General features: G+C 40.1%; 1 protein-coding gene across 3 annotated transcripts in view; it reads left to right on the plus strand.

Moving 5' to 3' along the window:
* The window catches only part of SPPL3 (signal peptide peptidase like 3), a 98,302-nt gene that overhangs the window by 60,060 nt on the left and 25,879 nt on the right, over positions 1-12,363 (plus strand). For 2 of the 3 annotated variants that reach the window (XM_081546179.1, XM_081546178.1), the window contains exon 2: positions 8,141-8,218. In XM_081546179.1, the coding sequence (XP_081402305.1) occupies positions 8,141-8,218 (78 nt within the window). Of the gene's footprint in view, positions 1-8,139; positions 8,219-12,363 lie in introns of those variants that run through there. The other variant, XM_081546181.1, reaches the window with a different exon arrangement.

The following is a 12,363-nucleotide window of genomic DNA, read 5'->3' on the forward strand; positions in this document are numbered from 1 at the left end:
AATTTAAAGCAAAACAAAACCAAAAAGGAAAAAAACCCCAAAAGTTATTGTTAAGCACTTCAGCTATATAATAAAAGTACCATTAGTTTTCTTAAAAAAAAAAAAAAAAAAAAACTTGTGCGTTCATTTAAAATGCTAGTTGAACTAGCTACTGTTTTCTTGGGACACCATTTTTACTTGAAGAAGAAATAGTAGACAAACTATGGAGTTATTCACACTTCAGTGTGTGGCTGACAGTTTCTCACAAATGGATGAAGTGAGCCTGTCACTTCAAGGGGGGGAAAAGTTATTTTTGCCAGTGATAAAATTTGCATGAAAATAGGCATTTTGGAAATTTTGCCCCCATTATCATTAGCCTCAAGAGTGAAATTAACAAATGAGGTTTTTCAGATATTGTGTAATGAAATGTGACAGCATCTGGAGGAGCTGCATGACTTAGTGACCAGTGTGTGATGTTACAGAATCTCCCGTTGATAAAAGAACCATTTGATAGCATAGTCCATGAGATTTTAATGTAATAGTTTTTTGTTTTTTGTTTTTAATTCATGGACAAGGTTTCAGAGTTCACACTTCAAGTAACCTGTAAGAAATGACCACTTATTGAATTTTAGGGTAGTATCAAAGAAGAGTATCCTTAGTTATCTGAAAAGATTATTCCAATGTTCTTCCCTTTTCCAGCTACCCATCTATGTGTGACCAGATTTCCCCCCCCATAAAGTTCAATAACATATAGCAACAGATTGAATGCAGAAGCAATTATGAGAATCTGGCCGACTTCTGCTTAAGTCAGACATTAAAGAGGTTTATGAAAACGTAAAAGGATGCCCCTCATCTAAACTTTTTCTTTTGGAAAACTGTTATCTTTCCTTTAACAATGTAATTTATGTGCTCGTGTTGTAACGGTTTTATTGTATTTAAGTGAATTAGTAAATATTTAAAACTTTCCTCACTTTTAATTTCTAGTGTCACAAATATCAGTATTAAATATAAATATCAGTATCACAATAAACTCTGGAAAATTCTGAAAGAGATGGGAATACCAGACCACCTGACCTGCCTCTTGAGAAACCTGTATGTAGGTCAGGAAGCAACAGTTAGAACTGGACATGGAACAACAGACTGGTTCCAAATAGCAAAAGGAGTACGTCAAGGCTGTATATTATCACCCTGCTTATTTAACTTATATGCAGAGTATATCATGGGAAACACTGGGCTGGATGAAGCACAAGCTGGAATCAAGATTGCTGGGAGAAATATCAATAACCTCAGATATGCAGATGACACCCCCCTTATGGCAGAAAGTGAAGAAGAACTAACGAACCTCTTGATGAAAGTGAAAGAGGAGAGTGAAAAAGTTGACTTAAAGCTCAACATTCAGAAAACTAAGATCATGGCATCCGGTCCCATCACTTCATGGCAGATAGATGTGAAAACAGTGGCTGACTTTATTTTTCTGGGCTCTAAAATCACTGGTGATTGCAGCAATGAAATTAAAAGATGCTTGCTCCTTGGAAGGGAAGTTATGACCAACCTAGACAGCATATTAAAAAACAGAGACATTACTTGGCCAACAAAGGTCCACCTAGTCAAGGCTATGGTTTTTCCAGTAGTCATGTATGGATGTGAGAGTTGGACGGTGAAGAAAGCTGAGTGCTGAAGAATTGATGCTTTTGAACCGTGGTGTTGGAGAAGACTCTTGAGAGTCCCTTGGACTGCAAGGAGATCCAAGCAGTCCATCCTAAAGGAGATCAGTCCTGGGTGTTCATTGGAAGGACTGATGTTGAAGCTGAAACTCCCAATACTTTGGCCACCTCATGCGAAGAGCTGACTCATTGGAAAAGCCCCTGATGCTGGGAAAGATTGAATGCAGGAGGAGAAGGGGACGACAGAGGATGAGATGGCTGGATGGCATTACCGACTCGATGGACATGGGTTTGGGTGGACTCCAGGAGTTGGTGATGGACAGGGAGGTCTGGCCTGCTGTGTGCAGTTCATGGAGTCGCAAAGAGTCGGACACAACTGAGCGACTGAACTGAAATATCAGTAGATGTAACCTATAAGAACAGAAGTTCTCAGGGTCCTTGATTTTATGAGTGTAGATGGTCTCAAGACCAAAAAATTTGCCAAGTGCTATTCTCAGTCAATGTTCAGGGTTGGAATAGTAGTGACTTGGTTTGTTGGGTGGACAAGAATGCTTTCATTATATAGCTGGAAGGCTGACACACAGGACACGTTATAGAACAGTACTCTCTGTGTCTCAGTTTGGCATGATTTTTAGCAGGATATGTGTCTAAGCACTTGCTGGTAAAGCAGCTAGAAATAGATGCTTGACTGTAGAGCAGCTACTAAAATCCAGTATGGTTCTAAAAATCTTAGGGTGTGGAATATAACCTTACATATGCAAGAACTTTCTGATAGCTCTTTGTCTTTGTCTGTTAAGGCTTGGGGGGAATGTAGTTAAAGAATTAATGGTTTGCATAATAACCGTATAAAATATTGCAGCTCAACAGCTGACCAATACTCCTACCTCCCTCATTTGGCCAAGTCTTCAAGTCTGTTTTTAGTACGTTTGGCTAACCTGATTGCAGTTGTGTCTCAAATGCATGTATTTAGTTTCTGTTTGCATTTCTGTAAGAATTCCTTTTACTTCAGAGTGTAGAGTCATTCTTGTCTTTAATGTGAGTCCAGAGTCCCTGGAATCAGACACCTTGTTGGGGGGCCTGAGAAATGAGACGTGCCTGTTGATGCTTTGGTGGAGTCTGAAGTACAGGGTAGGCTTGTAAAGTAAGGTAGACCACTGGGCTTCGATTTTAATCCATGTTCTGTATTTTATAATACTTTTTGTTAAAGGCTTTTAGTAAAACTGCCATAGTGGTAGGTTGAGTTGAAGTATATGAAATTTCGAATAACACTGTGAAATAAATCATAATTTCTAATTATGTGAAATCTGGTACAGTTTGCAAAGTTGTTAAAAGTTTTTTCAAGTTTTATTATAAATTATGCCATGAACTATATTACGAGTCAGCTTTAACCAGATTTCTTTAGCACAGATTTATTTGGAAAATAAAATGGTCCAGTATAGAAGAAAGCGTTAAACGAAACCATGCATTTAGCTCTCTAGTGGGTAGTGTGCAGGGCCAGGAAATGGAGATGAGAACTGATAGTGCTAATCAGCCTTTTCATAAGATATTTTGCACATGGCCAAGACTTCACCTTGAAAAGTAGATTGTGAAGAGCATCAGTGACTCAGTATAGTTAGTCACGCAAAGCAGAGCACAGGGGATCTGTGGAGGAGGGAAGGCTGGTTTAACAAAACTTCAACCCAGACTTGTAGAAGTCTTAAGTGATGTCTCTGGAGAATCTGTATTGATTTGACAGTTGTAGCAAGGAAAGAATAGTATCAGACTTAAGACATGGAGTTTGGCAAGTTTAAACATTTAATCTACCTTTTAGGGAATGACAGTATGCTTCAGAATGTGAAGGGTACAAAAAAGTCAAGTCATCCAAGTAAAACACTAGCAGAAGAAAAGTCAAGTCCTCCTCCTACACACACACACACACACGCGCGCGCGCACGCGCACACGTGCTTATTTCATGTTTTATAGACCAGGCTCTTAATCATATGAAAAGCTACTCAATCTCACTTTAATTCACTCTGAAATTAATTACATCACAAAAGTAGTTAACGCAAATGAAAATCATATTGAAATATGAATCTTCATGTGTTAAATTGGTTAAAAATTCAAAAGTTGGACAACACTCACTGTTGACAAGACTTTGGAAAACAGAGACGCTGGTCTGTTACTGGTCATAGTGCAAAATGATAAAACCTCTCTAGTGGGCAGCTTGACCACATTTATCACACTGCATTTCCTCCACATTTATCACACTGCATTTCCTCTTCTGTCCCATAACCTTATTTTCAGGAACTTGATTCTCTGTAGGTGTGTTATTTCTTGTGTGTGACTGTGAGTATAACTTACAAAGCTCTTTATAACAGAATTATAGCAGAACTTTTAGAAACAAAAGGGATTTGCTTTTTGAAAAAAGAAATGGGGTATGTCCCCACAGTGGGGTACTGTGTGGATGTTTAAACAAAAGAAAAATGAAGGTCTCTGTATACTGATATGGGGAGATCTCTAGGCTGTATGGTAAAGGGGAAGGTAGGGGAGTACAGAGCAGTGTATTTAACGGCCTATCTTTTGTGTGAAGAAATGGTAAGAAGTAATATGTTTATATGTTTTAGAAGGCTGCTGAAGAAACTAATAAAAGTGGTTATGTAAAGAGGATGTGGGGGAGGAGGCTAGGTGGTAGTGAGACTTGTCAGTGTGTACTATACATAGTTTTGATTTTTGTGCCATGTTAATATATGACCTGTTCCCCCCGAAGATATTTTTTAACTTCTGAAAAATACTCCCTCTAAAGAGAGGTCATTTGTTTTGAGAATTTTGAAAGATGTGTGCAAAGATTATGGCAGAGCAAGAGATAACTTTAAAGAGAAATTGAAATCAGTTTTCCCAATATAGGAAATGTACTGTCCCGGGTATCTCTTAGTGGGTAAGCTGATAGCTGGACAGAAGCTAGCGAAGGGGCCAGAGTGGCCATCCGCTGTCTCCTGCATCTGCATTCCCTTTGCTGACTGAAATTTTAGGCAATTGTGGGTGCCCACTGTGGGGTGCTGTGGAACAGAACTCACGATCCAGAAAATAAATGGCTGTATTCATCCACCTCTCATGCTTTTCATTGTCTCACCTTCTCAAAGACTGCTGTAAAAAAGAGAAAATTTCCTTTTTGTGTGTGTGTGGAGGTTTTCAAAAAATATGCAAAAGCAAACGAATATAAGGAACCCCCATATACCTGTCATTCCAGTTTCAATAATTAAAAACAATTTCACCTTTTAAAAAAAAAACAACTATCCTTCCTACCTTTTCTTATTCCTGGAATATTTTAAAGCAAACCTTATATCATTTTACCCAGAGATACTTCAGCATGTATCTTTAATAACTAAAGATGAAAAAATTTGACAGTACAGGCCACAGAGTCTTACTATGAAATTTCATTATATGTCCTGGGTTTTTTTAGAAAGGTTAAAGGAAACTTATTCTTCATCTGTCTTTCCTCTTCACTGGTGTAATTTCCAGTCAACATACAAGAAAGGTTGAGTTCTCCTGTCTTTAAAAATAAATGAAGACTTCCCTTACCTTACATTCCCCTCTAGCTGCTGTTTCCTTCGGAACTGTACTTTTCAAAAAGCTGTCTATCTCCGTTTCCTTGCCTTTAACTTCTCAGCCAATTCCAACCTGACTCCTATTCCCACTGCTCACTCCATTAAAACTGTTCTTGCTAAAGTCATCAGTGACTCACACATTAAATAAACCCAGTGACTCTGCAGTTTTCATCTTCCTTGACATCTCAGCCACCTTCAGCACTCATGACCTTTCCCTCCTAATACAAGCAGTGAACATTGAGTAATTACTGGGTTCAGCTCTGTGTGTGAATTCTCATTTCATTCTTTTTTGAAGCAATTTGTTTTACTAATGGAGAACTTTGTCTTAATCTTAATTCTGTAAAATTTTATTTATCCATTTATTTGGGGCCGCACAGGGTCTTGGTTGCTGTGTGGGCTTCCTCTGGTTGTGGCATTCAGAGCCTACTCTTCATTGCGGCGCGCGGACTTCTCATTACAGTGGCTTCTCTTGTTGCAGAGCATGGGCTCTAGGGTGCAGGGCTTCATTAGGTGCGTCTCACAGGATCTAGAGTGCAGGCTCAGTAGTTGTGGTGCAGGCTTAATTGCCACACAGCATGTGGGATCTTCTGGACCAGGGATCGAACCCATATCTCCTGCATTGGCAGGTGGATTCTTTACCACTGAGCCACCAGGGAAGCCTCATTGAATCCTTTGACAGCTCTTTGATGGAGGTGTTGTCATCATCCTCATTTTACAGGTGGGAACTAGCTAAAGCTTAGAGAAGTTAAGTAACTGGTCAACTGCGGTCAGGGGTAGAGCAGTTTTAAGTTCAGGCGCCGTCTCATCCGACCTACTGCCTCTTTGGAACACTTCACCTTGCTATCCTGGGTCTTCTTCCTCTTTCTCAGTCCTACCATGTTTTCTTTGCAGCTCCTCCTTCTTCCTGATCTTTAGATTTCTGGCTTTTCAGGCTTTCATCCTGGGTCCTCCTCTCGCGCACATCCGTGGCTTCAGTTGCCACATGGAGGGTCGTGAGCTCCCGGTCTGTGTCCTTAGCATAAAGCTATTTCTGAACTCTGGACCCAGAGAGCCAGGTGCTCTCAGCACATTGGGAACTTCGACTCAGCTCCTCCTATTGTTGTTGCCTCTTTTGCCAGATGGTACAGCCATCCACCAGCTGCTTAGCAGAAACCTGGGGTCCTCTCTCAGCCCTCCTGAACAGTCACCCAATCCTGTTTTATTGAGTCCTGTCTCTCTCTCATTATCTACCTCCCTAAGGAAGCCCCCCAGCCCCAGCTCAACAGGCTCACCTGTTACACGTTCTCAGGGTATCCTGTACTTGTCTTCCTCCCCTTTATAACATTTTCAGCAGTTACATTCACTTGCTTATGTTAGCTTTTTGTTTTCATTCCTTTAGACCAAACTTTAATTTTTAAATTCCTTTAGAAAGACATTAAGAGACAGAACCAAGACAACCTTATTTTTTAGTCCATCCTTGGGGGCTGGCAGAGTGCCAGGCACAGAATCTTCATTAAATATTTGATGAGTGAAAAGAGGAAGAAAAATTTGTTTTGGGAAAATCCCTAACATGAATGGGTACTCAGAAGGGTGAATTTCTGAAGACAGACTTGAAAACATTGGGATTTGCCTGACAGTCCAGTGGTTAGGACTCTGAGCTTTCACTGCAGGGGGTCCATATTTGACTCCTGGTTGGGGAACTAAGATCCTGCATGCCACGTGGTGTGGCCAAAAAAATTTTTTTTGCTTCTGATAGTCAAGCCATAGAACGGAGCTAAGGAAGTGGCAGTACAGTTAAGAGAAATAGGGTATTTATTGTTGTTGTTCAGTCGCTAGGTTGTGTCCAGCTCTTTGTGACCCCATGGACTGCAGCATGCCAGGCTTCCCTGTCCTTCATTGTCTCCTGGAGTTTGCTCAAATGCACGTCCTAGGCAATATTGTTCTTTGCAGCACTGGACTTTACTTTCACCACCAGACACATGCACAACTGAGCATCATTTATGCTTTGGCCCAGCTGCTTCATTCTTTGTGGAGCTATTAGTAATTACCCTCTGCTCTTCCCAGTAGCATATTGGATACCTTCCGACCTGAGGGGCTCATCTTCCAGTGTCATATCTTTTTGCCTTTTCATATAATTTGTGGGGTTCTCTCAGCAAGAATGCTGTGGAGTGGGTTGCCATTCCCTCCTCCGGTAGACCACATTTTGTCAGTACTCTTTACTATGACCCGTCCGTCTTGGGTGGCCCTGCACAGCATGACCCGTAGATTCATTGAGTTACACAAGCTCCTTCATCACAAGGCTGTGATCCGTGAAGGGGAGGTTATTGGGGAGGTGGAAGTTGTGGGACTTTCTGACTGTTGTCATAATGTGGAAAGGAAGGGAAGAGGCTGTCAAGAATGCTGGAAGGAATCGTGATATGCCTTGAGAGGGTCAGATATGAAGGGAAGAACAATGACTTTAGTTTTCAACCTGTTGACTTTCAGGAACCTTCTGTGGGATACCCACATGAAGAGAACCAATAGGCAGTTAAAAAAAACAAAACTGGAATCCAGGAGGGACATGAGCTTTATTACTTCATTACTGAGTAAAACCACTAAGATACTACTGATAATTCACAAATACAGAGTTGGTGGGTATTTTGGTACTTGGGAGCAGAAGCACATGTGTGTATTATACTGAGATGGGATTTTTGCTTTGATACCACTGAACGCCTGGTGAAGGTTAACTAATAAAAACTGTGAATTTGTACATTTACTTTGTATGCTAAACTACCAGATCTGTGTTTCAATTAATATTTTGTTCATGCCAATTTATACCTTTTTTCCTTCTTAGACAAAAATAAAACTTAGTGGAGTTTATAGAACTCCATTACACTGTAAACTCAATGAGTTTGCTGCCATGTGATTAATTTTTTTTTCCTCTTTTTTCTCTAGGGCCTATTCCCTGGTGGATTCCAGTCAAGTGTCTACTTTTCTGATTTCCATTCTACTTATAGTCTATGGTAGTTTCAGGTAAGATGCTCTCAAAATGGGATTGATTTCTGTTGGAGGTGGAAGACGCTTTGTTCTGGGTGTTGGCACCAGAATTTATTGCTTCTTTAAAGAGAAACATGACTTTGACAGGAACTGAGTTGAACAGGATAATTCTGATATTTATTCTTCAGTTGCCTGTTAAAACACTTCTTGGTTTTGCTTATGGCTTTGGCATTTTAATGCAAATAAGTGAAAACTAATCGCTTAAATTCTGGTTCTGGGGGAAAAATGATTCACATTAAGTATACTCATTGAGAGAGTTAAGGAGAGAGTCCTTGACAGTGATTCTGCTGTGTCTCAAAAGGACAGAATAATATTCTTAATTAAAAAAAAAGGCATTGACCTATGTTGAGCCATATATGAAATTGCCAGTGGATAGTCAACTTTTTGACATACACATGTAATTTCATAAGGTTCAGGCTACTATTACAAGAATTGTGCATGGTTGCATTTACCAAGTATTCTCTCTGCTGACCTTAGGAATGCTGAGACTGGATCTTCTTGAAGTTCCCATCCTAGCAGACAGCCATAGAAATACAAAGATAAGGAAGCTAGATGCTCACTGCCTTCTTCTTTTCACTATTCTTACTTTAGAGAAATCTTAGTGGTTGTATAACTGATAGTTTTGTGGTGGATACATTTAAAAATGAAGGCTGCCTTGGAAATTTTAAATTGAGAACTTGAAAAGGAGCAGCAGTGATAAAGGAAATAATCAAGCTTAAGGATTTGGAATTATCCAGTATTATATTTGGATTTTAGTGAGTATTTGGTAAAATTACAGACTTCCAGGCTTTATCTCAGCACTGAGTAGAACAAGTAAAATACTGTTGATAATTCCAGTATCAGTTGATAAATGTTTTACTCATTGAGACTTCTGCTGAGAACCCTAGGTTCCTAGCCACCCTCAGGAAGCATCAGTCAAGCCAGAGCAGCTTAGAACCTCATCAGCATGATCCTGTATTTTTTTGTATCTCTATGCTTTAGATAGATTTTCGGTTTCTTCTTTTTGAGTATATAATAACATTTCAGAAGTTTTTATAATTAAAAAAAAAAAACTTTAGACTCACAACTCTGAAACTCCTTTCGTTAGTTCAAATGATGTTTTATTTGGCATATACTTGTATACTGTGTACATTTTTATAGTTTAGATCAGCGGTCCCCAACCTTTTTCGCACCAAGGACCAGTTTCATAGAGAACAATTTTCCCACAGACCTTGGCAGAGTGAGGGGGCTGGGGGTGGTTTCTGGATGATTCTCATAAGGAGTGTGCAACCTAGATCATTCACATGTGCAGTTCACAGTAGGTTTTGCACTCCTATGAGAATCTAATGCTGCCACTAATTAGACAGGAGGTGGAGCTCAGGTGGTAATGCGAGCGATGACCCAGTGCAGCCAGAAAAAAAAATCTTTTCATGGTAGCAGAAACAAGAATTGCAGTAGTCAGTGAGTAAAACTGCTAGAGTGATTTCCTTGATTCTTGCTTTAATGTAAATGAGGGATAGCTGAATAAAGAACTGACCTATTACTTATTTGGACATGGATTACTTGAAAATTACAGGAAGTTCATTAGGGCACCTCCAGCTCGGTACCCTGTTGTTGTTTAGTCAGTCATGTCCGACTCTTCGCAACCTCATGGAATGCAGCACGCCAGGCTTCCCTGTCCTTCCCCATCTCCTGGAACTTGCTTAAACTCATGTCTGTTGAGTAAATGATGCCATCCAAACATCTCATCCTCTGTTGCCCCCTTCTCTTGCCTTCAATCTTTCCCAGCATCAGGGTCTTTTCCAGTGAGTCAGTTCTTTGAATCAGGTGGCCAAAGTACTGGAGCTTCAGTTCCAGCATCAGTCCTTCTAATGAAGATTCAGGACTGATTTCTTTAGGAATGACTGGTTTGATCTCCTTACAGTCCAAGGGATTCTCCAGATTCTTCTCCAACACCACAGTTCAAAAGCATCAATTCTTCAGTGCTCAGCCTTTTTTATGGCCCGACTCTCACATCCCTACATGACTTCTGGAAAAACCATAGCTTTGACTAGATGGACCTTTGTTGGCAAAGTAATGTCTCTGCTTTTTAATATGCTGTCTAGGTTGGTCATAGCTTTTCTTCCAAGGAGCAAACGTCTTTTAATTTCATGGCTGCAGTCACCATCTGTAGTGATTTTGGAGCCCAAGAAAAGAAAGTCTGTCACTGTTTCCATTATTTCCCCATCTATTTGCCATGAAGTGATGGAACCGGATGCCATGATCTTTGTTTTTTGAATGTTGAGTTTTAACATATATCAGGTGTCATCCATATAGGATGTCATCCATATAGGACTTTCACTTTCATCAAGAGACTCTTTAGTTCTTCTTTGCTTTCTGCCACTAGGGTGGTGTCATCTGCATATCTGAGGTTATTCATATTTCTCCTGGCAATCTTGATTCCAGCTTGTGGAATCATCCAGCCCAGCATTTCGCATGAGGTACTCTGTATATAAGTTATACAGGCAGGGTGACAGTATATAGCCTTGATGTACTCCTTTCCCAATTTGGAGCCAGTCCATTGTTCCATGTCCAGTTCTAACTGTTGCTTCTTGACCTGTATTTTAGGTTTCTCGGGAGACAGATCAGGTGGTCTAGTATTCCCATCTCTTGAAGAATTTTGCACAGTTTGATGTAATCCACACAGTCAGGGGCTTTAGAATACTCAGTGAAGCAGAAGTAGATGTTTTTCTGGAATTCTCTTGCTTTTTCTATGATCCAATGGATCTCTGGTTCCTCTACCTTTTCTAAATCCAGCTTCAGCATCTGAAAGTTCACGGTTCATGTACTGTTGAAGCCTAGCTTGGAGAATTTTGAGCATTACTTTGCTAGCGTGTGAAATGAGTGCAATTGTGCGGTAGTTTGAACATTCTTTGGCATTGCCTTTCTTTGGGATTGGAATGAAAACTGACCTTTTCCAGTCCTGTAGCCACTGCTGAGTTTTCCAAATTTGCTGGCATATTGAGTGTAGCACTTTCACAGCATCATCTTTTAGGATTTGCAATAGCTCAGCTGGAATTCCATCACCTCCACTAGCTTTGTTCGTAGTGATGCTTCCTGAGGCCCGCTTGACTTCAGACTCCAGGATGTCTTGCTCTAGGTGAATGATCACATCATCGTGGTTATCTGGGTCATTAAGATCTTTTTGTATAGTTCTTCTGGGTACCCTAGGGTGCTAAATGATGCTTACTAGTCTATCTTGCTGTGTCAATTCTGCCGTTTCTACCAGTTTAGATGCTTCTCAGATGTTGTGAGTGACTTCTATTTGTTACTCTGAGGGGGTCGTTTAGAGATGTATGATTATAATTGGCTACTAGAATTTTTTTTGGTTAGACTTTGACTGTATTAAAGAAACCTGATGAAGAAAATAGCTAATGTTTTACTGAGCATTTATGTTCCACGTACAGTGCTAAATGCTTTACCTAAAGTCTCATTTAATCCTTGCATCAGTTCAACAGAATAGATACTGTTACTCCCATTTTCTAAATGAGGAAACTAGGGCCCAGAAATGTTATGTAGCTCACCCAAGTAATAAGTGATGAAGCTGGGATTTAAACTCAGGCAGGACTCTACTGCTTCTGGCTATTGAGGACAATAACGTTTCATTTGTGAAGCAAATAAATTGATCTGATAGTATAAGTCAGAAGAAATGAGAAGTTTCTTAAAAACCCCTTTTTGTGATTTTTTTTTTTTCCTTCAGTAGTGGTTCTCCAACCATAAGAATCACCTGGAGAAGGTTATTCGGTAGGCTTAGGGTGGGAGCCCGGTACTCTAGCCTCATTCAGGTAACCTGCACACTGGATAAACTCTTTCCGTTATTGCGCATTGTTGGCTCTTCATTGCTGGTGGCACTTTATGGACCCGCTCATTGATATGTTTTTAACCTTTTACAATTCTATTGAAGCTCTCCTGAAGTTCTTAGAGTTCCCTTTTTTTACTAAGTCAAAAGTTTCTTCTCAGTCTTCATCCTTGATAGGCCTTGATGGTTTTACCACCACTTCTTACTGCAGATTTCTCCTCCCTTGGCCTCCGCTTTCATGTGGCCTTCCATATAGGACTTGCACAAGAAATGCCTCTTGAATTTGATTAGCCCTATCCCTGTT

The sequence above is a fragment of the Giraffa tippelskirchi genome, chromosome 11, assembly GCF_054371585.1.
Source record: "Giraffa tippelskirchi isolate mGirTip1 chromosome 11, T2T-mGirTip1v1.2.pri, whole genome shotgun sequence".
In the NCBI taxonomy this organism is placed as follows: Eukaryota; Metazoa; Chordata; class Mammalia; order Artiodactyla; family Giraffidae; genus Giraffa; species Giraffa tippelskirchi.